At 44.4% G+C, this 27,823-nt stretch overlaps 2 protein-coding genes across 3 annotated transcripts; one reads left to right on the top strand and one right to left on the bottom strand.

Moving 5' to 3' along the window:
* Window positions 1-278: 278 nt before the first annotated feature.
* Window positions 279-14,625, top strand: RPN1 (ribophorin I). The gene is made up of 10 exons (XM_081184170.1): window positions 279-625; window positions 3,879-3,943; window positions 6,450-6,756; window positions 7,783-7,992; window positions 9,258-9,450; window positions 10,079-10,178; window positions 10,647-10,785; window positions 11,064-11,183; window positions 12,021-12,266; window positions 13,730-14,625. The coding sequence occupies exons 1-10, from the start codon at window positions 311-313 to the stop codon at window positions 13,910-13,912; spliced, it is 1,878 nt and encodes a 625-aa protein (XP_081040296.1). The 5' UTR covers window positions 279-310; the 3' UTR covers window positions 13,913-14,625.
* LOC308581594 (fibroleukin-like) lies at window positions 14,355-27,823 on the bottom strand. 2 transcript variants are annotated; one of them, XM_081184241.1, is made up of 4 exons: window positions 26,941-27,823; window positions 24,185-24,229; window positions 19,990-20,111; window positions 14,355-18,505 (listed from the first exon to the last, which is right to left on the bottom strand). In XM_081184241.1, exons 1-4 carry the CDS (start codon window positions 27,716-27,718, stop codon window positions 17,912-17,914), a joined length of 1,539 nt encoding a protein of 512 aa, XP_081040367.1. In that variant the 5' UTR covers window positions 27,719-27,823; the 3' UTR covers window positions 14,355-17,911. The 2 variants fall into 2 exon arrangements, with proteins under 2 accessions (XP_081040367.1, XP_081040368.1); XM_081184242.1 differs by lacking the exon at window positions 24,185-24,229 and having other exon boundaries at window positions 26,941-27,822.

Genomic DNA, 27,823 nt, shown 5'->3' with positions numbered 1-27,823 from the left:
CCCTGGATAAGCAGCTTACTTCTCCAAGAGCAGTTTACTGCCTATTTTTTTAAAAAAAATTATTCGAACATCTGACCCAGTGGTATCCATTACTACGGCTGCTGCAATCTGACGCATTCCGGCAGCTTTCAGCCTGACGTTTTCTTTTACAGCTGAGGAGGCTCCTCCCTTCGCACCCTCGGTCACGTGACGGGAGGGCCCCCCGCTCCCTCTCCGTCGTCCGCGCTGCCATCTTGGAGGGCCGACGGCCTCTGGGCGCCGCCATCTTGTCTTTCTCTCGGCGTGGAGGGCGCCATCTTGTGCCCGCCTGATGAATGAACCTTGCCGCGAGGGAGGGGAGTCTATCCGGTTCGCTCGGCTGCTCAGTCTCTCGGCGTGGCCAGCCATGGAGAGCCGCGCCGCTCGCGTCTCCCTCCTCCTTCTCCTCTGCTTGGGGGGCGCCCTGGCTGCCCCGGAGCTGGTCAACGAAGAAGTGAAGAGGACCGTGGACCTCGGCACTCACCTGGCCAAAGTGACGACCGAGCTGAGCCTGGCCAACCCCGCAGGGGGCTCCGGGTCGGCCGCCTCCTTCCTGCTGGCTCTGGACCCGGGCCTGGAAAGCCACCTGGCCTACCTGGGGGTGCAGGTGAGCGAGCTACTGGCGGGACGCGCAGCCTCCGCGGCCTTCCGCTTCCGAAGCCCTTCCCGCCGCCGCGCCTCATGTCTCGGAGCCCCGTGAGCCTCGCTCGCCCTCTCCCTCCGGCCTCTCGCAGAGACGGCGCCCTCGGCCAGCCCTGGCGCCTCCCCGCTCGCGCTTCTCCTTTTCCTTCTGCGCGCGGGGCAAGTGTTTCTAGGAGTTACGCTTCTGCCTTTCTTTCGCCTTCCCTCGCCGCGCCCAGGCTTCGAAAATCATCTCCCCCCTCCAACCCACTTTGCCTTCGGCTCTTGGTTTTTCCTGGGCATCTGCCTCCATTCCCTGCAGCTTTTCATTCCCTAATAAGTTCGCTTATTGGTACCGAGTTATTGGCATTTGAGCGGATATAATTTCCAAAACATCTCCTCCCCTCGCCTCAACAACGCTTTAGCATTGCATTTCAGGGGTTTGTCTTTCTTAACTGTACTGACTGTGGTGTGTTTGGCTCCTTTCCCCGTATAGTTAGCAGGGATGGAGGCTAAACTGCAGATTTGGGGTGGCTATCTCCTTTTCGTAGAGGCCGTGCTGCAGAGATATATGGGCCACGAAGAAAACCCTATCAGTTTTTTGTCCACCCGAAATAAAAGCCTGGGATCTTCTGGGCAGCACACATAGTGGATTGTGATCTGGGAATACAGTGTTAGCAGAATATGTGATCCATATTGGCGTGGGGGTGGAAATAGAGGTCTTTTCTAAAGTTACACGTAAGCTGCCCTTTGGGGGTTTGCCAGCTTTTTGACCCAGATAATGTCATGGAAAGGGTTGTCACTTTGCAGCAGTGCTCACCACGTATTTGTTTTATTTCTCCTCTTCCTGGCTGCTGACTCCCTTCAGAGCTGCCGCTGTAGTAAATGGCCTGGCATATACTGACACGTAAGCGTAAGTGCTGCAATTGGAGAGCAACCAGTGGCAACCTAGAGGGAAGGAGGCGTGGATCTCAAGGCATGTCTATAAAACCGCATAACGCATGCGTTTGCAAGGCCTGTGGCTAGCTGAACAGCAGGCTGCTGGCATCAGAACATTTAAGTGGCTTATTATTATTTATTGCTGCCTGTGTTTCCTGCCTGCCTGCAGTAATTGGAGGTGTTCATAAATGTGAGCTTAGGAGAAAGCCTTTCTAGAAGGTGTGTTTTAGCTGCTTCTATCTGTGTGGCAACGTGTTAATGAAAACGGTTAGTTGAAGCTCTGTCCTGAACCATGAATGGCTGCAGATATCATAGTGGAGTGCACTCTGTTATTAGAAAGTGAGCAGTCACAGCTATTTGGGAAGGACTGTAGCTTAGTGGTAGAGCATCTGATTTGAATATAGAAAGTCCTGTGTTCAATCCCTAGTATTCCTAGAGAGGACTAGGAGAAAGCCCAGTCTGAAATCCCGGATAGTGGCTTCCAGTCAGTGAACTGGATGGACCAGTGGCCTGACTTGATAAAAGGTAGCTTCCTATGTTCCCATTTGCTGCAGAGAATTCATTCCGCAAGGCAACTTGATTTTAAGGAATGTAATAGCAGCTAGAAAGCTGAACTAAGCTTATTTTGCCTTTGGAAGAAAGGGTTGTAAGTAAGTACAATAAAGGTAGGTGGAGGCAGTAAGGGTAGTGGACTGAGTCTTTGGCACTGTATCTGATGGCCAAAAGTGAGCTCATTGGAACCTAGGCCCTGCTCCCTATGCAATCACAGTTTCTATAGGGGTCTTCCCCAACCTGGTGCCCTTCAGCTGGTTCCCAGTCAACCTGGGTGGTGGTCTCAAAAACAATGGGAGGACACCAGGTTAGGCAAAGCTACCCCCAAGTATGATTTCTCATGTTATTTACAGTCCCATTCTAAATAATGGAACTTGCTTCCTTGTAACTATATGCATAGGATAACTGCCGTTGTCTTCTATTTCATCATTTTGCAAAATGGGAATACTTGCTAGCCTATGGGATAGTGGATAACGCTGAATATGGATAGGCATTGCACTCTCATACATGAATTTCTTGATAGTCCTTGGACAATCAAGATAGTCCTTGGACAATCAGATACTGGTTGTAGTATCTGGTAGTTTTGATCCATCTTAGAGTTACAGTGAGAGGCCTGTGAAGCCCTTTGTAGATTAAAAATGGAAGTAATTATTATTTTTGACCTGGGGGTAGGTGTACATATATATTTGGGTCTGAAGATATGAATTATCAGTAAAATAATTCTACATCCTGGCCATGCCTTTACTTTCTAGTGAACCCTTTCCCAAGGACCTGAAAGCATCACATGTATCTTTTTAAAATTTTGGCCAGTTTACTCTCAATTTAAGAAGAAAAGTGCTGTCAGGTGCATCATCTGTCCTTGTAACATTGAGGAGGCTGTTGGGGAAAGTAAAATCAGGACTGTTTTCAACAAATCAGGTCATCCAACACTTGTCTGTCTAGTTGTGGCTATTCAGTGAGTTCTCACAAAAGACTTCTGGTAGAAGTACAGTAAGTCTTTGATCAGAACTTGCATCCCATAAATCACTATTGTATGTCTCTTGTTGTGAAGCTAACACAGTAACAGGGTTCCAGAACTTGCCTACCTGCTTGCCAGCAGTGTGTGTACTCCCTGTCCAGTAAGCAGAAGAAAAATGTGCTTTTTCTCTGTTGTTTTGGCTTTTGCAGAAAGCACCAGTAGTGCCTCACTGTTGCTTTAGAATCACAGAAGCCAAATGCAGAGGGAAAGGATTTGCCTCTTCAAACTCACCACAGAGAAAAGGGAGGAATGCTTTCTCATAGTTTGAAATTTGCAGGAGACAGCAGCACATTGTTTCTTGCTCCTTCTGCAGGATCCCTTCAGAAGGGCAAACACCCCTCCATTCTCCAGGTTCTTCAAAATGCCACAGGACTCCAGGAAGGAAGGGGTGAATGACAGCTGCAGACAATGGGCTTGGCTAGTAATCCAAGCCAGCATTTACGTGTTCTTGTATAAGAGTCTCAAGGGTTTAACAGACCTCTGTGTACGTTGCTTTTTGATAATGCTTCAGGGTTTGTGGAGTTAGCCAACAACTTGTTCATGATTGGATGGCTAATTATTGGTGTGTGTGTGTGTGTGTGTGTGTGTGTGTGTGTCAAATTGAAATGTGTCTTTGCTGACTTGCAGACCCCTGGGAGTAGGAATTAGCACTTGTGATGAATTCAGCTGTCTCAGATGGAAACTGTAAATGGTAACAATGACCAAACTTGAATTTAATCTTTTGTTATAGGTGAAAGGCGAGGAAGAAGAAGAGAGTACTCTTGAGTTGAAGGAGACAAAGGTAAAAGGTAAAAGGTGAGTTTTGCCAAGGGAAACTATATCATATCCAGGTTTGCCACAAAATATACACTGAAGAATTTGCGCCCAGTCAGTATGACGCATATACTTAGCATATTCAGACTTTATATTTTTGTAATTTCCAAAGTGTTTCTTAAAAAATAAATATTGTACTAGGTCAGAGACGTTTGCTTGTAGCCCTGCAGAATCATAAAAAATCTAAGACCAGATACTATTTTAATAGTGGCTTTCTTTTTGATTATTGGATTAAAAAATTAAGAAAAATAACTCTAATCTGACAATTCTGATGACATGCAGTTATCACTTGAAATTGGGAGGCATAGTAATTCACAGAGTTGCATTATAATCTGCTTGCTTCTTAGAAGCCTAAACCTGTCTATTGGAAACAAAAATTATTATCATTATTTACCTGCCCGCAGAATGGGTTACAACATTACAACACCATACTAGTAAAACAACTTACAATTACAGAAATAAGGTGGGTTCTATCAATGTACACCTCAAGTGTCAAAGGCCAGGGCAAAGAGGTGTGTCTTCAGCGTTCACCATAATGAAAGTACCAGATGCACCTCTGTGGGGAGGGAGTTCAGAACTTAGGGGCTGCCACAGAAAATACCTTCTCCTAGGCCACCGCCACGTAACCTTTTGAATGCAGAAGAACTACCAAGTGTGCCTGCTCTGGCAATCTTAGCACCTAAGAGAGTGGGGTGGGAAATATAGCCTGCATGTATTGAGGAGCTAGGAAGAGCTGTTACAGAGTTGTGAAAAGAATGCTGTTGAAAGAAAGAAAGAAAGGATGTATTTGAATATGCTGAAAAGGAATGTGCTGGCCCTGATAGATGAGCTTTTTAGCCTTGTACTGTCTCTCCTGATAAGACTCCAGTTGCTTAGTTACCTGATAAGACCCATGCTATGTATGGTACTTGGGTATTGTGCATGTGTTAGGAGCTTAGAAATCTTATAAAAAACTCAGGTATTCCTAGGGATGCTGGAATTCACCCTGTTGACTTCCCCCAAATATTACATTTGACCAAATAAAGCTGTCTTAAACTTTCCTTGGTGTACTTCTTGAAGAAATCCACAACAAGGGTCTGTAAGGAAGGAGGTGGTCTTTTAGGTATTTGGGGCCTGAGTCATTTAGGGCTTTGAACATTAATGTGAGTGGCTTGAACTGGGCCCAGAAATGAACTGGCAACCAGTGCAGCTGTTTTAGCACAGGAGGTTATGTAAGATCTGAACTAAACTGCAACCAGTAATCTAGCTGCTGCATTTTGGACCAATCAAAGTTTCCAAGTCATTTTCAAGGGCAGTCCTGTACAGAGTGCATTGCTGTAATCCAGTCTGGAAGTTACCAGATCATGGAGTGGCCAAGTGATCTGTATCCAAAATGGGCTGTAGCTGGCGAACCGGCTGGAACTGAAAAAAGGCATTCCTAGCCACCTGATCCTCCAGTGACACTTTAAATCCAGGAAAATGCCTTCCCCAGCTACAGACTTGCTCCTTTCATGGGAGTGCAAGGCAGACTGCCTCCCCACCTCCAAGGTGTGAAAATGGGGCACACAACTCCTCTGTCTTTTCAGGATTCAGCTTCAGTTTTATTAGCTTGCATCCAACCTATCTGTTGTCAGTCATTACTGACCAGACTTTAAAAGCTAATGCAATATATCTTTTGACATTTACCGTATTTTTCGCTCTATAACACGCACCAGACCATAACACGCACGTAGTTTTTAGAGGAGGAAAACAAGAAAAAAAAAATTCTAAACGAAATAGTGGATATATGATTTTTGTGGTTCATGCTGTGGCCACAGACATGTGATCTGACAGTGAGTTTGGAGTAGCCCAATGCAAAAATCCTGAGGATCCATGCTTTGTAACCATGGAGGAGGGAAGGAAGGGGAACCATGGATCCTCTGCTCACGACTGCAGCAGATCCCCCGCCACCCGCAGGCATTCGCTCCATAACACGCACAGACATTTCCCCTTACTTTCTAGGAGGAAAAAAGTGAGTGTTATGGTGCAAAAAATACGGTAAATCCAACTGTTAGCTGTTATAACATTAGTCAATTGAGATCAGGGTTCTCTGAAATAGCAAACGTTCCCAAGAGTCCATGTTCTGATTGCTGACAGCAGTGGGCCACGTTACTGCCACTTTGATTAAACCCAGGCTAGTATAACTGAGCTAGGAATACAAAGATGGTTTTGGTATCCACAGCATTGCATTTATTATTACATTTATATTTCATTTTTTATGCTCACAACAACCTTGTGAAATAGATTAGGCTGAGAAACTCAGACTAGTCCAAGATCATCCAGTGAGTGGGGATTTGAACTTTAGTCTACACTCAAACTACTATGTGGCCCAAAACTGCAGCAGACAAATGAAGGTGGAGATGATATATTCTTCAGTGAGAATCTTTGTTGAGCTTCTTTCCATGCTTATGGGTGTCTGTAAAGCCAGCAGAGCCAGATTGATTTTTCTATCTGTTTTTCTCCTTTACAGTGGCAAATTCTTCACTGTAAAACTGCCATCTCCTTTGGGTCCAGGTGGAAAGATTCGCTTATCTGTTGAAACGGTTTTTACACATGTCCTGCAGCCGTACCCAACTCATATCACCCAAGCAGAGAAACAGTTTGTGGTTTTTGAGGGCAATCATTATTTTTACTCTCCGTATCCAACCAAGACCCAAACTACTCGGATTAAACTGGCCTCAAGGAATGTGGAAAGCTACACCAAACTAGGCAATCCTAGTCGGTCAGAGGACATGATTGAATATGGACCCTTCAGGGATGTTCCACCATACAGTGAGGTAAACTCTTAATCCCAGCTAACGTTCCTAGGAGAGAAACTGTTTAAAAGGAATTTGTCACTCATGTAGAATTAAAATACATTCATGCCATTCTGCTGTGTCAAATGATTAATATAAATCCAAAAGCCAGGAATGTAAGGGGCTTAAAAGGAACTAAAGTAAACTAAAGCTGCCTTGTATGTAACAACTCCACCTGTTCATTGTGGGTGGACAAAGAATACCACACAGGTGAGTACATGAGGTTATATGCACGTCAGTGAGTGGACTAGAGAAGGAGAGAGAGATTGCTGTGTTCCTCTGCCTGCCAGCCTTTGGCACAAGACAGTTTTTTTGCAGGTCTGCCAAGAGGCTTCTCCTCCTCCCTGGCCAGCACAGAAACATGCTAGTATTTACAAGATTCAGCCAAAGGGCACCAAGCCTTTAATCTTTCAAAACAGACAAGGCACTTTTTGTGTGTGCGCTATTGCAGATTTCTAATGGGCTCAGAAAAAGTAATGCAGCCACTGTCTATGGACATTGCTCACATTATTCCACATGTGGTTTCTCAGCATAGTCACCTTCCAACTGGGATAGCTCAGTCAGTAAAGCATGAGACTCTTAATCTCAGGGTCATGGGTTCAAGCCCCACGATAGGCAAAATATTCTGGCATTACAGAGGTTTGGATGAGATGACCCTCATGGTCCCTTCCATCACTACAGTTCCATGATTCTAAGTGGATATTGGGGGTAGGCAAGAAAATACTGTTTCCTTAATGCCCTGCTTATGAGCTTCTCAGAAGCTTACTTGTGTCGGAGGCTGAATGCTGGACAAGATGGATCCTTGCTAGATCTAGCCAACATTTCTTAATGAGTATTGTGCAATATTTCAGTCAATACACAGATTGTGTAATACCTCAACAAAAATGATCGAGAGTCTGATTTGCATGTAGGTCTTCTTAATAGGCGTTGCTGTGAATGAAATGGCTTTTTCTACAACACACTTGAGGACAGAAAGTCTTCAGTCTCTATTTTGATTTTTCTCCTTAGGATAACCTTAAGGTGCACTATGAAAACAACAGTCCATTCCTGACTATCACTACCATGACACGTGTCATTGAAGTTTCTCACTGGGGCAATATTGCTGTAGAAGAGACTGTTGACTTGAAGCACACAGGAGCTGTGCTCAAAGGGCCTTTCTCCAGATATGACTACCAAAGACAGCCTGACAGTGGAATATCCTCTGTGAAGTCTTTCAAGGTCTGCCCTTGCATATTTCTCTTTGTCTTAAAAGGAGCCTCAGGGGGGTGGGGGTGTAAGTAAAGAGTTCCTCTCTCCCTTGCCAGAAAGGACCAGGCTTTGTAGGTAGGGAAGGGGACAGCAAGGAAGCATTGCTACTGATCTGCTTTTGAGGAGATGGTGCCTGGAAACTTTCTTTCTGTCCCTTTTTTATGTTGCTTCTTGTTTCTGATATGGAAGTACAGGCTTAGGGTGCAATCCTAACCCTACATGTCTGGGAACAAGCCCCATTGAAATCAGTAAGACTTAGGTCTGTTTAAATATAGTTAGGATTGCAGCCTTAGGTTGCTTGCCTTCCCCACCATTCTTCTGTTTTGGAACAAAGCTGAAGGAGGCAGTGGGTGAGAAGATTCCCTTTCTAACTTTTGGAAGAATTGCTCAGACAGCATTTTAAAACTAAAAGGTATTAAATATTAAAATAATTACAGTGATTGACTTAGGAAGCACAGTACAGTGGTACCTCGGGTTACATACGCTTCAGGTTACAGACTCCGCTAACCCAGAAATAATACCTCGGGTTAATAACTTTGCTTCAGGTTGAGAACAGAAATCGTGCGGCGGCGGCAGGAGGCTCCATTAGCTAAAGTGGTGCTTCAGGTTAAGAACAGTTTCAGGTTAAGAACGGACCTCCGGAACGAATTAAGTACTTAACCCGAGGTACCACTGTAATTAAAAAAGGTACATACAGTGGTTCCTTGGGTTACAAACTTAATCCGTTCTGGAGGTCTGTTCTTTGACCAAAGTGTTCTTAACCTGAGCTGTGTGCTTTCCCTGATGAGGCCTCCCACTGCCGGTGTTCGTCTTCCATTCATCTTCTGGGGCAAAGTGTGCTAACCGAAACACCTACGTCCGGTTTTGCGGAGTCCGTTGTTCAAAGTGTTCATTAACAGGACTGTTCATTGACCAAGGTAGCATTGTATTGTACTCTTTAGAAATGTAGGCACTACATTTAGAACCTGAGGACTTTGAAGGAAAGATCAGGCAAGCATTGGTTTGCGATACTTTAGGGCAGAGGGTTGGACTGTATGACCAGAATCTCTTCCAATGTGATTTTTAAAATTCAGTCTGCTGTATATGATTTGCTTATACTGTGGTTGCAACTGCTGTGAGAATGGAGATAACTGCTTGTTTTTAGTGAAAATGCAGTCTTAAAAACAGTGACTAGCAAGTGCCCCAATTATTGGTACTGGTGAATTTGACATTAAGTGCTTATCTTGGTTTTGCAGACTATCCTTCCTGCTGCTGCTCAAGATGTGTATTACAGAGATGAAATTGGCAACATATCCACCAGTCATCTCCTCATCCTGGATGACTCTGTGGAAATGGAGATCCGCCCTCGCTTCCCCCTATTTGGTGGTTGGAAGACACATTACATCATTGGTTATAACCTGCCTAGCTATGAATACCTCTTTAATCTTGGTAGGTTTCCTTGTTACGGTAGTGGCATCTGGAATATAATGTGAGCAACTGGAGTACAAAGCTATTCACTGTCTGCAGTTCTATGCAGAATGGCATATTTGGAATTCCAAAGATTCTTACTTTTATTATTTGTGCATGTGTGCTCAGAAACCAGGTGCTGTACTGTCAAAGTGCATCTCAGTACTTGATTATATTAATTTAAATGATGCAGGCATCTCCTGAAAAATGCCATGCATGGTTAGAAGCGCCTTCAGGTTTGCTCTCAGGCACACCTCTCCCCCCCCCCCACTTCCTACTCTCCTGACACCTTTCTGTTCCTTTCCCAAAACATACAAAATGATATACAGTGTGGTCAATGGGGGATATCCAGCTAAGCTGTACTAAGCTTTGTGCTCTGCACAGCTTATGCTGGCTGCACAATTCAATGTGTTATCACAGTAATAGTGTGGATATTGCCTAACTTTACTGCAAGTAAGCAACCTGCAGCTAAAACAAGTTGTAGAGCTTAATTGGGGGGGGGGTTAAGCTCACCTTTAAACTTGTGACTGTTTTACCCAACAGGGCTTTCATAGCTGGTATCCTGATACATTGAAAAAATCATAGTATCCTCTTGGTTTTTGTTTCCCAGGTGATCAGTATGCCTTGAAGATGAGATTTGTTGACCACGTGTTTGATGAGCAAGTTACAGACTCACTAACTGTAAAGATAATCCTTCCAGAAGGTGCCAAGTAAGTAATAATATGGTTGAGATCAAGCCACTTAGGCGATCTTTGTCTATCAGCCATAAAACACAAGGCCTGCTTGTGTATTATTCCGCTTATGGTGAAGCAAGAGCGGGCAGCATTTATGTCCCTGTTGCAATTCCACATGCCCCTGCCCTGTATAATGACAGTGTGTGGAGCATGGTTGTCTGCAAAGGAACTCTTATGTTTGAGCAGCTGCTTGTGCATGGGGACACCACTCAATCAGGATACCATCACAGCCAGGCATCCCACTTTCATGCAGCCCCTGTGTGTGAGTGGCAGCTCATGTGTACAGCTTTACTTGCAAATGACCATGCCCAAGCCATGGACATCAGAGGGCAGGGGCTAATCCAGGGCTAATTTCTCCCTCACCCCCCAAAAAACCCCCCAACAACAACCAGGTTAAGTTTTCCGTGGGACAGCTAACAGTATTGTATACACCTCTGTTTGCAGGAATATCCATGTGGATAGTCCATATGACATCAGCCGGGCACCTGATGAACTTCACTACACCTATTTGGACACCTTTGGCCGTCCAGTCATAGTTGCGCACAAGAACAACCTAGTTGAACAGCACATCCAGGATATTGTGGTAAGCACAAGCCCTTTGCTTAGATAGCATAAATAATGAGAAATACCACGCTCATCTTTGCAGCCCAGATTGCTCTCTAGCAAGTGACATGGCTGCAATAGCAACAGACCACGTTCATAGATCAGTGAAAAGATTGAGCTTCACTGTTGAGTTCTGAGCTGCGTCTTAAATGTCCAAGTATCTCATTGTTCTTATGTATAGGAATGTAAGGTGGGTAGCATGTCATCTTGACTAATGGAAGTTTATGCTCTTCTCACTGCTTGCCCTGCTCTTCCTAGGTGCACTATAATTTTAACAAGATCCTGATGCTGCAAGAACCTCTCCTGGTAGTTGGAGCCTTCTACATCCTGTTCTTTACAGTGATCCTCTACGTGAGGCTGGACTTCTCTATCACTAAGGTACTGCAATAGAGGCACGATGAAACAGGGAGGATGCGGCAGGAGGGTTGGTCTCACGGTTTCCTTTGGGAGAGCCCTTTCCTTGGTATTAAATGCCCTTGCACTGACTGCTGGAGTACTGGATTCGCTGCTGTTTTTATGTGAGGTAGCACTTACTCTTTTTGTAAAATATGGATATTTTGCGAGAGCAAGCTATTACCTTATCTTTATATCAGTGGTGCTCTGAGATTTAGTAGTTTCTTAGCATAGGCAAAGTATACTTGAAATACATTAATTCTTTGAGTCAATAAATGAGCATGTTGTGTTAGGGCTTACCTTTTTCAAAGCACTGCTAAGATCCAAACTGGCCAAAATTCTTCATCTATTAATTTTCACGGAATGAAGTAGTTTTTAAAAATGGCGTTTTGATCCATGTTTTAATTAATTTTGATTCAGTCAAGATGGCTTGCACAATGGATATCCTTGTTTTGTTATTCCATACAAGTCTAATTGAAGCAAATGGAACTCCTCAGTGTTTCTTGTTTTTGCCACTTTGCTTCAAACAACTATTTTGGTAAAGTCTGTCTGATGAATTTAGCCAGTGTAGTGAATAAGCGACAGAATTGTGAACTAGGAACTCCTTTGGTTTAGATCTTGCCTTCTCCCTTTCGACTCTCTAGATAGATTTTAGGTATGCCAATCTCTCTGCCTCGGTCTTTTATTTCCAAGGTGGAGGTTATGCTGACAGATCTTATAGGGTTGTTGCAAGGACTACCGAGAGAGCACACAAAACACTTTCTGGACACTTAGAATGCACTATATACTGTAACAAGTATTTAAGCCATTGTGCTTTTGCAGGACCCAGCAGCAGAAGCTAGGATGAAAGTTGCCTGCATCACAGAGCAAGTTCTCACCCTGGTGAATAAGAGGCTACGTCTGTACCGCCATTTTGATGAAGCTGTGAATAAGTATAAGCAGTCACGGGATATTTCAAACCTAAACAGTGGCAAAAAATCACTGGAGACTGAACATAAGGCCTTAACCAACGAAATAGCTTCATTGCAGTCCAAGCTGAAGACAGAAGGCTCTGACTTGTGTGACAAAGTAAGAATCCGTTGGCCTCCTTAGTGTGTATTGTTACTGTACTGCCCTTAGTCTAAACTGCCTTTTCTCTTGTCATTCCCAAGGCAGATATTTTCCTCACACTTTAAAGAAATTCTTTTTTGTTGCCTGTGTTTACAGTGTATTATGATGATTCCAGAATAATACTGTTAAAGTTGAGATTTCTAGGTTCCTTGATAGTTTTATTTCCAGGCATTCCTCCATAAGGCTGGAGAGCTTTGGGGGAATTTCCCCCAGTTTTCATTCTGCCATGGCTTTAAATATTGCGCTACCTGTATAGAATATCTAAACCAGGACTGTCGACTATTCCAGCTTGCTGAGATGCATTGGCCAGGGTCCTCCACCACATTCAGCCAAGCCCTTCTCTCAGTGAGTAGGCCCTGAAGGTAGCAAGATTGCTCCAAATGTTTTAATGCTGTGTGGGGAATACATCAAGCCCCTCTGGCTGCATTAAGTCTTCTGGCTACCACTTACCTAACATGCCTACTGCTTTGAAATGGAATGTTTTTTTGTAAGCTGCTGCTCAACATTGGTGAGCGAAGCCTAAGGCATCCTGACTTCCCGATTTTAAGTTGTATTAATCCTTAGGCACAAATGTGGTCCGCATGTCATTCTCTTAGCAGACCGCTTCTACTCTGCTTTGAGTGAAACTTTCACCCACAATAGGAGATCCATTCAGTGGATCACCCTGGAACTGTTGGTGAATATAGCTATCTTGAAGATGGTCACTTTTGCCAGGATGTCAATGCATAACTTGTAACTGAAGCGCTATTAATGCATTCTGCTCATTAATACTCAGCTGCAGTTAGCTGAAAGCTCCGTTGGTAACTGGGAGGAGGGCTGAATGGAGGGGCTGTGCACACACACGGTAGCTGTTATCTCTACATATTCCTCTGCTGATGTTTTGCTATAAAATGGAAGGAAGGTTAGAAGGCATTTCATTTCTCAAAAACAAAGTATGAATGAAATGTAGCATAATCAAGTGCTCTTACGACCATGGAACCAGCCCTGACATGTTTGTTGCAGTGAGTGTCCATATTCAGAACCATTAAATGTAAAGTTTAAATGGGTGTAGCTTCTAACATAACATTGTATAGTTTGTCATATACAGTCGTACCTTGGTTTTCGAACAGCTTAGTTCTCGAGCCCTGCAAAAACCCGGAAGTGACCATTCCTGTTTGCAAACTATTTTTGGAAGCCAAACGTCCAACGGGGTTTCTGCGGCTTCCATGCATTGGTTTTCAAACGTTTTGAAAGTCGAATGGACTTCCGGAATGGATTCTGTTCGACTTCAAAAATATGACTGTAATTGTTTGCTTAGACCCTGCAAATCTACTACTTCTAGGGTGACCATAAAAATAAAATGAATGCACCCTGTTACTGTTGCTTTGTATGGCTATGGTGTTGTCCAGTCACCTAACGTTTTGTCCCAAATTTCTTCCAAGGTTAGCGAAATTCAGAAACTTGACAGCCAAGTAAAGGAGCTGGTCCTGAAATCTTCTGTGGAGGCTGAGCGGCTGGTTGTTGGCAAGCTTAAGAAGGATACGTACATAGAGAATGAGAAGATGCATTCTAACAAGCGTCAGGAGCTGATCACCAAAATCGACAACATCCTTGATGCGCTATAAGTTAGAAGTAAAAAGTTTGGGAAAGATCTAAAAGGGGTGGAAGAAGGTTCAATGAGCATACTGAGCCACACCAAGTTGGGGAATGGGGGGGGGGGAGAGGTGTGTCTAGGCTACAAAACTGCGGCAAGGAAAAAGTTTTTGGAAATCGCCTCCAAAATGTGGTATTAGTCACTTTTAGGACCTGTTTGCTCTGCGATACACCTACTATACAGAAGAGGTGTATTTATACCATGCCTTGGACTTAACTGAAACCATAGTCCTCAAAGTGTTAGTAGCACGACTTCAAAGTCTGCTGAGAGGCCCCCTAATTTTCAGTAGGGAAGCATGCACACAGGTCCTGTACTGGCACTGAATGTCTCAGTCAGAGAATAAATACAACTGTTTTATTCAAAGGTTTGGTAGCAAATCTTTCCTTCTGTCCTCCACCTTTGAATTTATACTCTTTTATATTTTGGAGATGGGGATACGGATAAGTAACTTGAACAAAAAGATTTTTTTTTAACTGTTTGTCGCACTAAATGAGATTCTTGTCCCTGAACTTTCTGAGCCTCTTTTGAAATTCAGTGTTGGGGTAGAGTCCAGGGAAAGAGAAGGGAGTGGGTGAGGTTCATTTGCTTAGAAGCCTGTGCTTTTCCTCAGACGGTTGGTTTCTTTAAAAAAAAAATGTAGGGAAGATCAAACTGAAATAAAGATGTATGGATCTTCTGCCTCTATTTTCTTCTTATTATTAGAGTGTCCTGTGCCTTTTGGATTCCTGTAATGAGCACCACATTATGTTTGATCGGCTATCTTTATCTCATGCTCCATCTTGTGTAAGAATTATGAACCTCTAAGCTGTTAAGAGCTTTTAGAATTATTACTGCGGTCAGTAACAAACTGACTTGCATTAATGCTGGTTGTAGCAATAGTTGGATCTTCCTATGAATGTGTGTGATTTTTAGGTGTTGTTTGACCTGGTCAAAACTCTGTAGAATATACTTCAAGATGTAATGCTGAATCACCTAATAATCAACCAGTACAAAATAGCAGGGAACTAGCGGTTTCTGATGTAGAATTCTATCACTTGGAAGTTTTGTAGGCAGAACCATTTTTGTCAAACTATATGACTCCTTTTCCAGAGAGTTTAACACACATTCCCCTGCTCCTTCTCGCTTTTTAGATGGGGAGGAGAGTGCATTTCCCAGGTAAATTATTTCTGAGGTTTTTCCCCCCTTCATTGTGCCTTGAACGGCTTCAGTTTTTATTTCATTTTTTAATATAGCATGTAAGTTGCTGCAGGTGGACAAAAATTCCTAAGATTTCTCTTGCCACTGCACACAAAATAGATAAAACACAGGATAAAACTGGGGGATCTTCTTGTCATTGTAATGCATTGGTTCACAAAAAGTGTGTTATGAGAGGAATGAGCCTTGTGTGAAGAGCCAGTTCCCCCTTGAGGGAGTGTCCATTGTTACACTATAAATAGCTTGTGATTTGGTTTGACCTAGTTTACGCACCAGATGGCGCCAAGCTCACTGGAAAGCAAGAAGTCAATATTATGTTAACTTCTTAAGATGAGAAAGTAACTTCCACCACTGATTTTTTAAAATACATGTAGGTAAACACATGCTTATCTTGTAGCGTTGATTCCCCTCCCCACATATCTTCATACCATGCAATTAAGCAATCACTTTTAAGTGTCAGCCTCATTCATGTACACTGACTCTTCACACAGTATCTACATTTGCCCTACAATGAGAATTACAGCAGTAGCCACTGAGTTAACATGATAATAGCTACAAGACTCTGCATAGTGAAGTTCTCTCGGGGTTAAAACTGTGGCTGGCAATGTGAAAGGGCTCACAAACAATCTGACTGCCAAATACCTAAACCAGGGGTGAGGATCCTGTGGCAGCACTCCCAAAAGTTGAACTCCATGATTGGGGATTGTAGGCGTAGTAGTCCAGCAATATTTGTAGGACTGCAGGTTTCTCATCCCTGACCTAAAGCTTAACATTTAAAAGTGACTTCTGCCTTAAGAACCTTGTTTAGGGAGAGACCCTTCTTGCCATCTCTGTGTGACCTTGTAAGTGAATGTGTCCATCATTTGAACTGTAAGGATAAATTGAAATATTTGTCCAGTTTATAGAGGATCTTAAGATCTTAAGTTTCCATTCATGTACCACTTCCATCGACTGACATTTATGAGATAAGGAGCTTGAAAGCAAGGCACTATTAAGCTTTTAAGGTAAGGAAAGGGTACCCTGGGCTGCATTACAAGATAGGCAACTCTTAAGTGCACAGCTGTCCATCTCTGCTTCCTTACCGTTTGCTTTGCCATAAGGGTACCTTAGTTTTTGTAGCTTCTTTACTCTTTCGGTGCCTGAGGTACAGTGCTCTTGTAGTTCTGAATTATCACAGTGCTAATTAGTATGATGCTCTTGCCAGAATGAGGAAGATACGATGGCCTGATTTGACTCAAGGTAGTCTTGAAGTGTCAGCTCCCATCTGCCCTATATCATTCTGGCTCTGAAGTCTTTGTTGATTGACTATAATTACAGCATATTGGTTACTCATGAAACACCGGTTTTGTGCCAAGGAATTATCAAGCGTGAGCTTCAGGCATCCTAAACCATGAAAGTGCCCCCAAAGGGACAGGTGTAGTCATGGTATTTGAACCACCTGATGTCTCTAATTTGTTTAACTCCAGCCAATTCTATAGCTGTTGACATTTAATAGTGGGAGGAGTTAGAAGCCGGAGTCTTAAAAACCAAGGAAATAGAATGAAGCAAATCTGGTTCTCATGCTCTTGCAGGTAATCGAGGAAACTGCTCCTACTACTAGTTAACACCCCCCCTGACTTTGTACCTCTCTGGATTTTAGGCTCGGGATTACTTACAAATGCAAATATTTTTAATAAAGGCACTTGGTGGGCTATCACTAACACTATTTCAGGCCTTTAGAAGTATGTCTAAAGCAGTGATTCCCAAATTGGTTTGGAGCACACCGAACAACCACAATGTGTCTTGAAGACATTCTGTTGGAGGCAAACACTCCTGCATTTCTTTTAGAATGGGGAGGCCTTGGACATCACTCATTCCCTAGCCTGCTCTATATATGGGTCAGGATACCACCCCAAAGGAGTAAGGATGCATTCCCTGTTGCTGCAGCCCAAACTACAGGACAGGCGTTTCTTTTTGCACAAAGGTTATCTGAGTACTTGCTTGGCCTGGATCTGACAACCTTTGTCAGAAAATACAAGAGCAACTTTTAACTGCTTGCCAGTGCTCAGGAAAAGCATATTAATCTTCTGGAAGTCACTATATAATTCAGAATGCTGCTTCTTATTTCCTGCAATTTAGCGCATCCCCATTAACTTCTGGCTAAGTAGCCCTGGCTACCTCTTTAGAAATAGAGCACCGGAAAGGTCCAACAAGGCTTTCAGTCCTTTCTGTAGAAATCTGAATGAGGGGTTGAGCTGAAGTAGAATACTTTGGATACATTATTAAGGCCTGTTCCCTTTATATGATTCCTTTCCAGATAACTTGCTCACGTGCCCACCGTAAGCCTAAAGAGCAAGCCATGGAACAGGGTGAGGCAAATCTGATGTGTGTCCAAGCTACAAAAGGAAGTTTGTAGCCACTTGCAAAACAAGTTCCCTTGCGGGTGTGTTCTGACCCAAACATGAATTTCACTGTGGAGTATGGAAGAATGGCAGATATAACTCAACACTGCCCACGATCATGAGATGGGAAAGGAAGGGCAGTGACTGAAGTTGAATGTAGAATCTGGCATTTGTGATTGTTACAAGAGCTGTGGGCAACTTGGTGACTCTGCTCCTATTTATCCTTTGTTTTCAGTGTATTAAGATTCTCCACCACAAAGTAGGACTTTGTCCTGTTTTGAACTTGTTTTTCCCAAGTCAAATCTCAGTAGCAGGTTATTTTCTTTTAACTTATCTCTGTAAAGTCTCCCTGCTGCAAGTCCACATGCACCAGGCATTCTGGTTGTAGGATCGTCTTAAAAGCCGACGGGCCTTGTTTTCATCTCTGCTTTCTTGAAGGAGTACTTCTGATTGGTCCTTTTGTCAACCAGAATGTACCATGTTCCCCAGTAGATGCCGCTGGTCACCCCTGTGTAGCGTCCGTGGTGGTACTTCCCATTGAGGTTGGCTGCCAGGCAGGAGTCGAACCACCAGCCGGCCCCATAGTACGCACCGCAGTTGCCCATGGGGTAGTTGTCGTTGTCGCTGTCCCAAGTTGTGAAGCACTTGTGATCGTGGTTGTAGTTGCGGCTGTAGCTCAGGGCGTTGCCTGCACTACCTTGATACTCCCGGGCTGTCAGGCGATACTTGTGGGCCTCGCTGGCCACTTTGAATTTGCGGTAAACAGCATGGCGCTTGACGCCATGCCAGTCCTCCAACTCTATGCGCACGACATGCTGGCCCAGGCGAGTTAAGCTGTGGAGGTGCTCATTGCCCAGCCAGTGCTCCCCTTGCAGGCTCCCAAATCCCTGCCTGTACTCCTGCCAAGTGCGGTTGAAATCCACAGAGCCATCCTGCCGGCGCTGGAACACGGTCCACCCGCCACCATCCGTGACCATGTCACAGTAAGCCTGGCAATACACAAGACGAAGGTTAATCGGCAGAAGCACTGGAGCGCCTGAAAAAGAGCCCTTGCTCCAGCCCACGGAATCAGGCTGTGACATCATGCTCTCTTAGGAAATTTTCCACTCTGCAGGCAACATCAAGTGCTTAAACAGGTTTAATGGTCTTTGGCTGCTCTAAGGAACTATTTTCATCAGTGGGGAACAGGGCTAAGGAGCTCCAGAAGTGAATTCTCATTACTCTCACTAAATAACCTTTGAAAACCATGGAGATATGATTAATGGTAAGTGGCAGAAACTCACCGCCTGCCTGTTCATGCACCATTTTGGAAATTTTATTTTCAGCGGTTTAGATTTACCGTATTTTTCGCTCTATAACATGCACCCGACCATAACACGCACATAGTTTTTAGAGGAGGAAAATCCGTAGGCATGCCACCCGTAGGCATTTCCTCCATAACACGCACAGACATTTCCCCTTACTTTCTAGGAGGAAAAAAGTGAGTGTTATGGTGCAAAAAATACGGTAATTATTTTTGATTCTGTGGTCTCTGTTCTGTGCAGCATTAGTGCAGAAGTGTCCCATCTGGGCATGCATTTATTTTACTAATTACTCAACTGGATAGTAGCTGTTCCCGTTTTAAGAACCACACACATAGCGTTATGTTTTCAGTGGCTGCACTTAATCTTTCTTGCCATGGGGAACATATCTAACCAGGTTTTTTTCTTGATAGGGGACTTTGCAAAGTCCAAGTCTAAAAGGAACTTGGGGACACACTTTGCTCATGGGGAGAGAGGCCATAAGTGCAATGTTAACAAGGATAATTCTCACCTACTACAGTGGTACATTGGTTCTCGAATGTCTCCATTGACAAATGCTGAAAACCCGGAAGTAAATGCTTCTGTTTTCAAACGTGCCTCGGAAGTCAAACGGCTTCCGCTGTGTGTTTTTCAATTTTCTCAATGGAATTGAGGCTTCTGTATTGAGTTTTCAGTTCTTGAACATTTTTGAATGTGAACGGTCTTCCGGAATGGATTAAGTTTGAGAACCGAGGTACCACTGTACCGCCCTTTCAATATATTTTGATGGGCAGGTGTATGAAGGTTCTAATCTGCATCAATGATGGCAAGGGGTGATATTTCCTCCAGATTCATTAATGCAAAGTAAAAGCTGTATGATCTTAATAAGGGAAGCAATCTACATTGAGTGAGTGGGACTTACTTCTGAGTAAGAATACACAGGATTGCACAGCAGATTATCATGTGCAATAGCAATGCAGAGGAGGATGAATAGAGAATGCCCACTTTAGGAGCAAACCAATGCAAATTTTATGTATGGATACAACTTTTGCATGCAGTAACACATACCAGTGGAGCAAGGAGCTGAATGCCTATTGCAATTGTGCTACCTTTGGCCAAACGGAGATCCAGTTGGCTGCATGCATATCTTATTTACTCCATTAGATAAGATACCTCAAACCTACCTACCTTACCTCAAAGTGTTGACGGAGGGGAATGGGTTGGATGGTGTATATCCCATTGTCTCGGATGCCCTGTTTATGGATCTCTGCACAATCCCGAGGATAAATGTGCTCAGATTTTTCAGAGGGTTCCACTGAAAGTACATAGGAACATAGAAAGCTGCCTTAGACTGAATTGGACCATAGGTCCATCTGGAAGGCACAGAAAGTTGTAATAAACCACAGGGCCAGGCAATGGAAACAACAGGTCCTGGACATGTGACCTGTCTTGCAGGGGTCTTTCTGTGATATGGCACCTAGAAACTGTTACACATATGCTAAAAAGGGGACAAAGAGTATCCTGCAATATGAAGGCAGGAACAAGACATACATCTATGAGAGTAGACTTAGATGTTTGGTTGGCGAGCAGGATTGCACCCCCAGAGCAATCTTGGGGCACTGCTGCCTGCTTCAACATGCTATTGGATATAGCAATCAAGGGAGGTCTCCCCAAAGAGTTAAGAAATTATCATGTGGTTCCGGCCCAATCATGTGTATTGGGCTTCACACACTCAGACTGCCTTCAAACATAATGTACAATACCTGTAGGTGGGTTCTAGGCAGAGGTGGGGAGTTGCATTTGCACACCTGGAGATCCATGTGTGTAAGGCATCGTTTTCCTCCTGTGACTTGACCAATTTGAAGTGCGAAGCCATTTCCTGGCTTCCCCCAAAGCCCATATTTTCTCCTCCTTGTTTTGGCTTCATTTTAAATTGTAACCTTCTGCATTAAAGCACCATGTATATTGATGGTGTTATATAAAAAACGCATCATCTTAAGGAATGAGAGACATTGTATATTTAATTAATCTTCAGCTGTTGTGGTCTAGCATAATTTAATTTGGGTTGCAAGTTGTTTATGTTTATGCTGCCTCTGTTGCAAAGAATATATATATATATATATATATATATGTTTTGGTGTCTTCGGGTGTCTTCCCGTGTAAGAGTTGGGGTGTCTAGGCGACGTTTCGACGAGGTCTCACTCGTCATCTTCAGGCTGGTGCTTTCGGCTTCTTGTTACTAGAACAGAGCAGGATCTCAGTGTTTGAGTTCCTATAAATACTGTTGAGGGGGTGTGGTGTATAGCCTCCAACATTCTGGGCAGAGAGGAAGTTCCTAGGTTAATGTGCCTTTTCTTCTTTTGTTCATTAATTACTTGAGGGATATCTTGAGTGATTACTTGAGTGATATTCTGGTTACCACTTAGGAGGGTCATTAGGTGTGGATTAGTTGCTAAAGCTTTCGTGTCTTGACCTCTTGACCTTGTAAAGAGTTTTTCTGAGAAGATGGCTGTACTGCACTTAGTTGTGCTCTGGCTTGGCTTCGTGTATAGGGGCGAGCTGTGGTTTTGTGCCCTGTGCCAGCCAGATCTGTGTAGGGATTGCAGGGGGGTGCAGCATCCGGAGGTGCCACTATGGTTTGGCTACTGGATGGTGTCTGTAATTTATCTGTGGAGAGGGTCTGGGTTTGGGTCTGGTGTGGTTGATTGGAGATGGCGTTCTGTGTGCCTCTGGTTCTGGTGTCGGTTTTTGTGGGGAGGGCTAATTTCCAGATGTCTGGCAGGCGGGACGTGTCGTCACGCTTGTTCATGTTGTGAGGGTGTTTCTCTATCTCGATGGCTTCCATGATTATTCTCTTGTGGTGATGTTCCATGTTAAAGAGCAATTTGGAATCTGCAAAATTAATTTCGTGTCCTGTTTCTTTCATGTGTTGGTAAAGAGAGGAAGTTTTTTCTTCTTTTTTGACGGCATTCTTGTGTTCTGCGATACGTGCATTTATTCGTCTGTTTGTTTGTCCAATGTACGTGGCTGGGCAGACTTTGCAGGGTATTTCATAGACCCCTTGGTTTTCTAACTGGATTTTATCTTTTGGGTTTCTGAGGATATTGGCTATTTTTTGGTTGGTGCAAAAGGCTGTTTTGATATTGTGTTTATGGAGGATTTTGCTAATTTTATCTGTAGTGCCCTTGATATAAGGAAGGAGGGCCATGCCATTGTTTTCTTCTGTGTCTTGGTTTTTGGGGGGTGTTTCTTTTTGGATTAGCTTCGTAACCCTGTTTTGCTGGTATCCGTTGGCGATTAACACATTTGAGAGATTCTGTAACTCAGTTGTCAAGTGGTCTTTGTCAGCCAGGCGTTTGGTTCTGGAGATGAGAGTCTTGGCTACGGAGTTTATTTGTGCAGGGTGGTGGTGTGATTGTGCATGTAAGTTGCGGTTGGTGTGTGTTTTTTTTCCGGTAGATAGTGTGTCCTAGGGAGCCATCAGGTTTTTTGTAGATTAGGACGTCAAGGAAGGGAAGTTGGTTGTTGGCTTCTATTTCCAAGGGGTCTATGAAATACCCTGCAAAGTCTGCCCAGCCACGTACATTGGACAAACAAACAGACGAATAAATGCACGTATCGCAGAACACAAGAATGCCGTCAAAAAAGAAGAAAAAACTTCCTCTCTTTACCAACACATGAAAGAAACAGGACACGAAATTAATTTTGCAGATTCCAAATTGCTCTTTAACATGGAACATCACCACAAGAGAATAATCATGGAAGCCATCGAGATAGAGAAACACCCTCACAACATGAACAAGCGTGACGACACGTCCCGCCTGCCAGACATCTGGAAATTAGCCCTCCCCACAAAAACCGACACCAGAACCAGAGGCACACAGAACGCCATCTCCAATCAACCACACCAGACCCAAACCCAGACCCTCTCCACAGATAAATTACAGACACCATCCAGTAGCCAAACCATAGTGGCACCTCCGGATGCTGCACCCCCCTGCAATCCCTACACAGATCTGGCTGGCACAGGGCACAAAACCACAGCTCGCCCCTATACACGAAGCCAAGCCAGAGCACAACTAAGTGCAGTACAGCCATCTTCTCAGAAAAACTCTTTACAAGGTCAAGAGGTCAAGACACGAAAGCTTTAGCAACTAATCCACACCTAATGACCCTCCTAAGTGGTAACCAGAATATCACTCAAGTAATCACTCAAGATATCCCTCAAGTAATTAATGAACAAAAGAAGAAAAGGCACATTAACCTAGGAACTTCCTCTCTGCCCAGAATGTTGGAGGCTATACACCACACCCCCTCAACAGTATTTATAGGAACTCAAACACTGAGATCCTGCTCTGTTCTAGTAACAAGAAGCCGAAAGCACCAGCCTGAAGATGACGAGTGAGACCTCGTCGAAACGTCGCCTAGACACCCCAACTCTTACACGGGAAGACACCCGAAGACACCAAAACCTACATTCCTGTACCCGTGAAAATCTACGAAAGCAAATATATATATATATATATATATATATATATATATATATTCTGTCTTTGTTGTTAAATATTAAAAATTAATTATTATATATTCTATTTGTTTGTAAGCCTCTCAGGGAATGTTTATTTAGTGGCTATATAAATACTAAAGGCACCGGAGGCAGTGAGGAATACAGTGGTGCCTCACAAGACGAAAATAATTCGTTCCGCGAGTCTTTTCGTCTTGCAATGTTTTTCGTCTTGCGAAGCACGGTCCGTCGCAACTGCGCCTCTTCAAGCGGCTTTTAAAAAAAAGCGTAAGACGTTTTTGTCTTGCAAAGCAAGCCCATAGGGAAATTCGTCTAGCGAAGCAACACAAAACCGAAAAACCCTTTCGTCTAGCGAGTTTTTCGTCTTGCGAGGCATTCGTCTTGCGGGGCACCACTGTATCTAAAGGCTATTTTGCCATATCCCAGCAGGGTGCAAGTGAGGGCATCCCTTTGTCTTTTTTCTTTAAAAAGGTCAGTTTAATTTTTTTAATTGTATTTCTCTCTCAATAAATGGGATCAATTTACACCAGCTCTTGGGCTGGAGTAAATTTATTCAAAGTTTTGGCAGTTTCTAGGGTACCAGGAAGGATTCAAATCTTTCGGACATAAGCCTTGCTGTCACACTCCTTTGGGGCACACACTGCTCTGACACACACCCTTTGTGGCCCTAGTGATGATGGAGTCCCAACATCATCAGGGTCACAAGACTATGGACCATGATGGAGAGAGGGGACTTGGTCTCCCAAGTCATACGATTTCATAGGTTTCATAGGTTTCATAGGTTTCATAGGTTTCATAGGTTTCATAGGTTTCATAGGTTTCATACGATTGTTGTCTAAGTTACATAATAGATTTATACTAACCTGTAAGTGCTGGTGTCTCCTCAATCTTGTGCTCTTTCCCTATATCTGGGAGATAATTTGGAGTCTGTGAGTGAGATTACTGCAAATCTCTTGAGAAAAGCCACTGCCCACTCTATTCTCAATAGTCTCTGACTGAGCTAGTTCAATGCAGTGTTATTATACAGATTTGCTAAGTGTTTGGATAACTTCCCCCCAGGCATTAAGGGGGCTTCTACACAAGGGGGTTCTACATCCCAAGTGGAACATTCAGATTCATTTTTCTCTGTGAGTGCCATTGGCGCATGGCCCCCTGCAACATATGCCATTCTTGTTTTTGTTTCTCTTAGGGTGCCTTGGGACTCCCATTATTTTGTGGGATGGATTCAAGCACATACCAGAACCTGAGGTTTGCACAGTTAAGGTGAACTAAAGGGCTCTGTCACCCTTAGGGCAACAAATCTGCAAGAAAGAAAGAAAGAAAGAAAGAAAGAAAGAAAGAAAGAAAGAAAGAAAGAAAGAAAGAAAGAAAGAAAATGAACCAGACTTCTAGCAGTTTGAAAAGTGGCAGGGAAGTGCATTGAAAAATATGGGACGAACAAATGCCTAACAGGAAACACCCCACAAACAAATCAAGATGAATGCAGGCCCAGTGCTCACAAATGTCATAGATAACTACCCCACAAACCATGCTCAATAAAGACCTGGATATAAGACAGGGATGGGGAACCTGTGGCTTTTTTGGACTTCAACTTCCATCAGTCCCAGCCACCTTGGCCAATGCCCAGGAATGGTGAGAGTTCAAGTCCAATAACACCTGGAGGCCTACAGTAGTTTAAAGTGGGAAACATTGGAAAACACGTTTGTGCATTTCACATCTGAGGACCCGAATGTAAGCCCTAGGCATCTAAGGCTGGGAAGTGGATATTTTCTGTCATCAGCAGCCTTCCCTAAGATTTCATCAGGTCTCCTCCCCTGCCACTAGATAGATCCAGGAGCCACAGAGTTTCCTGTGTGCAGGCGACGAGGTGCCCTGATTTCACAGCATCTGGTGCTACGCGCTAGCTCTGCCTTTTTGACTCTGCTTCTGGCAGCAGAATAACTTGGGCAGGCATTGTGCCGCCTGCTCCCATAACAGCGTCTTTGCATCGCTGTCCCTCTTGTTCTTCTCTTGCTCTGGTATAATCAGGGAGGATGTGGAGTGGGAGAGGGCACTATCTGAAGGAAATGATGAACAGTGGGGGGATTGTGTCCAACAGAAAGGATTGCATCATCGGTCAGCCTGATAGCCATAAATGTCAGCCGCAAACTCTTCAAACATATTGCTCATCAATACAGCATCCATCTGTCCGGAAATTCCTGGCGGGACACGGACTGTTGAGATGTCAGACATCAAAAGTGAAAATGAGTGGAACATCTCAAGCGGAAGAAGGGAGGGGGAAGGAAATAATGAAAAATGGTGGAGGAAAAAGCCAGGCAGAGGCGGAATGAGGACTCTGAGGTTTTGAAGGCTTTGCCTGTCCTTGTTGAACTGAAGTGGGAGACAAGACACATTCACAAGACCACTTGAGTTCATGGTGGCTTTGATTCAGCAGTGTGGAGCTGGTTAGGTGACTGCTTTGGTGCAAAGCAGTCTAAACCTAAAAGAATCAAGTCTTCAAAAAAGTTATATGATCTAAGAAAGTCTTTAAAAGAATCCTTCCAAAAGAATTTAAAACTTATAATGTAGCACCTTAGAGACCAACTGAGTAGTTTTAGCTATGAGCTTTTGTGTGTGTGCATGGTTTTTAAGAAGAGCCTTTTTAACTCTCTTTTTAAAGAATTGTTTTAATTTATTTTGACTATGGCAGACCAACATGGCTACCTACTTGAACCCTGGAAGCAAATCAAGATGAATGAATAATAAATGTTCATTGTCATAATAACCACCTCATAAACAGAATGTGCATTCAGAATGAATGCTCAGTAAAGACCCGACATGGTCCAGCAACATCGTAAGATTTGCGCAAGGAATGCTGTCTCTTTTTGCCTACCTCATCTCCAGGTGCAGCATGACCAAAGCAAGGCAAGAGGGCTGCCTTGACGGGGCCTGGCCTCCTTCCCTCCCTGCTCAGCACTCCAAGCTCTGTGTAGGGGGCTGTATCCCAGCAGACTGCTGTGAACTATTTTCAAGGCTTTATTTAGAACTTCATAGAATTGTAGAGTTGGAAGGGACCACGAGGGTCATCTGGTCCAACCCCCTGAAATGCAGGAATCTTTTCTCCAATGGTGGGGCTCGAACCCACAACCCTGGGATTAAGAGTCTCATGCTCTACTGACTGAGCTATCCCGCCTTTCTCCCAACAAAAAATAGTAAAAATGCAATACAGCACCACACACTAAAAACTTCCCTGAACAGGGCTGCCTTGATGTCTTAAAAATCACACAGCTGTTTGACATCTGCTGGGAGGGCGTTCCACAGGGAGGGCGCCACTACCGAGAAGGCCCTCTGCCTGGTTCCCTGTAACCTCACCTCTCACAACGAGGGAACTACCAGAAGGGCCTCGGAGCTGGATCTCAGGGTCAGGGTGGGACGATGGGCATACATAGGATTCCCAGGAGATCTCCCCTCCAGGCACTTGCCAGACAGATCTGCTTAGCTTCAGCAAGGCTTCTGCACCATGAGCCTTCAGATCACACCTCACCCCAACCTGGACTTCGTTGTTTGTGAAGAGAGAGAAGAATATCTCTCTTTGCAGTCAGGCAGAATGGGAAGTGGATAACCCCCCCGCTGTACTCACCAAGAATGGATGCCTTCAGGACTGATTCGCTGCAAGGCAGCTTGCAGCCAGAGAGGATCCCCAGCAGCAGGGCCACCAAGGAGCTGAGCTGCTCCTCTAAGCGGTGCAGATTAAGCCGGCTCTCCTCCTGCAACTTCTGTAGGCCCGATGCCATGGAAACCACTCTGGCTTCCACCAAGCTGAGTCGGTCCATCAGGGTCCTGGTCCTGGAAGAGCTTTGTTTGTTGAGCTCTCCAGTGTGCTTCAGGATCTGCTTGAACTCCATCTGCTGCTCGCCAGCAGGGACATCCTGCGCCTCCTCAGGTACTGCCGGCTCCTCAGGCCCCAGGACGTGGAGCCTGCAGCTCCCCAACCCATCACAGCCGCCTTCCGGAGAAGGGAGAGGCATGGCCACCAGGGACCCTGCGCATGCCGGGTTGTCATCTCTTTGGCTGCACTCGGGGCTGTCTGAGTTCAGGCTTCCTGACTCTCGCAGAACCATAAAGAGGAAGCCCAGGCAACAAAAGCACTTGCTGAAGCGGGGGAAGAGTTTCATTTCTCTCCTTAATGCCTCCCGAGGGGGTGGGAAAGGCACACGCAACATGCAAGAAGGCACAGGCTGGAAGCTACTGCAACAGAGCTTCTTCTGTCTCCGCAGGCGAGTTGCCTCTCTAGGCCGGGAAGGCCACTCCCAGGCTGGGTCGGGGCAAACTGCCTCGCCGAAGAAAAAAGGTGGAGATTGGGGAGCTGCGAGGGAAAGGAGGAGGGAAAGGAGAGCGGCACACAGATAAAGGAGCATTTGAGACTGTCCAGCAGATTAGCATGTCATGGGCAATTAAAGCTAGGCCCCTTGTGGGAGGCAGCGATTAGCGTCTGGCTTGAGTGAGCTTTGCTCTCCAGCAAG

The sequence above is a fragment of the Podarcis bocagei genome (genome assembly GCF_964188305.1).
Source record: "Podarcis bocagei genome assembly, chromosome: 2".
Lineage (NCBI taxonomy): Eukaryota > Metazoa > Chordata > Lepidosauria > Squamata > Lacertidae > Podarcis > Podarcis bocagei.
This window is presented reverse-complemented; position numbering and strand designations above follow the sequence as displayed.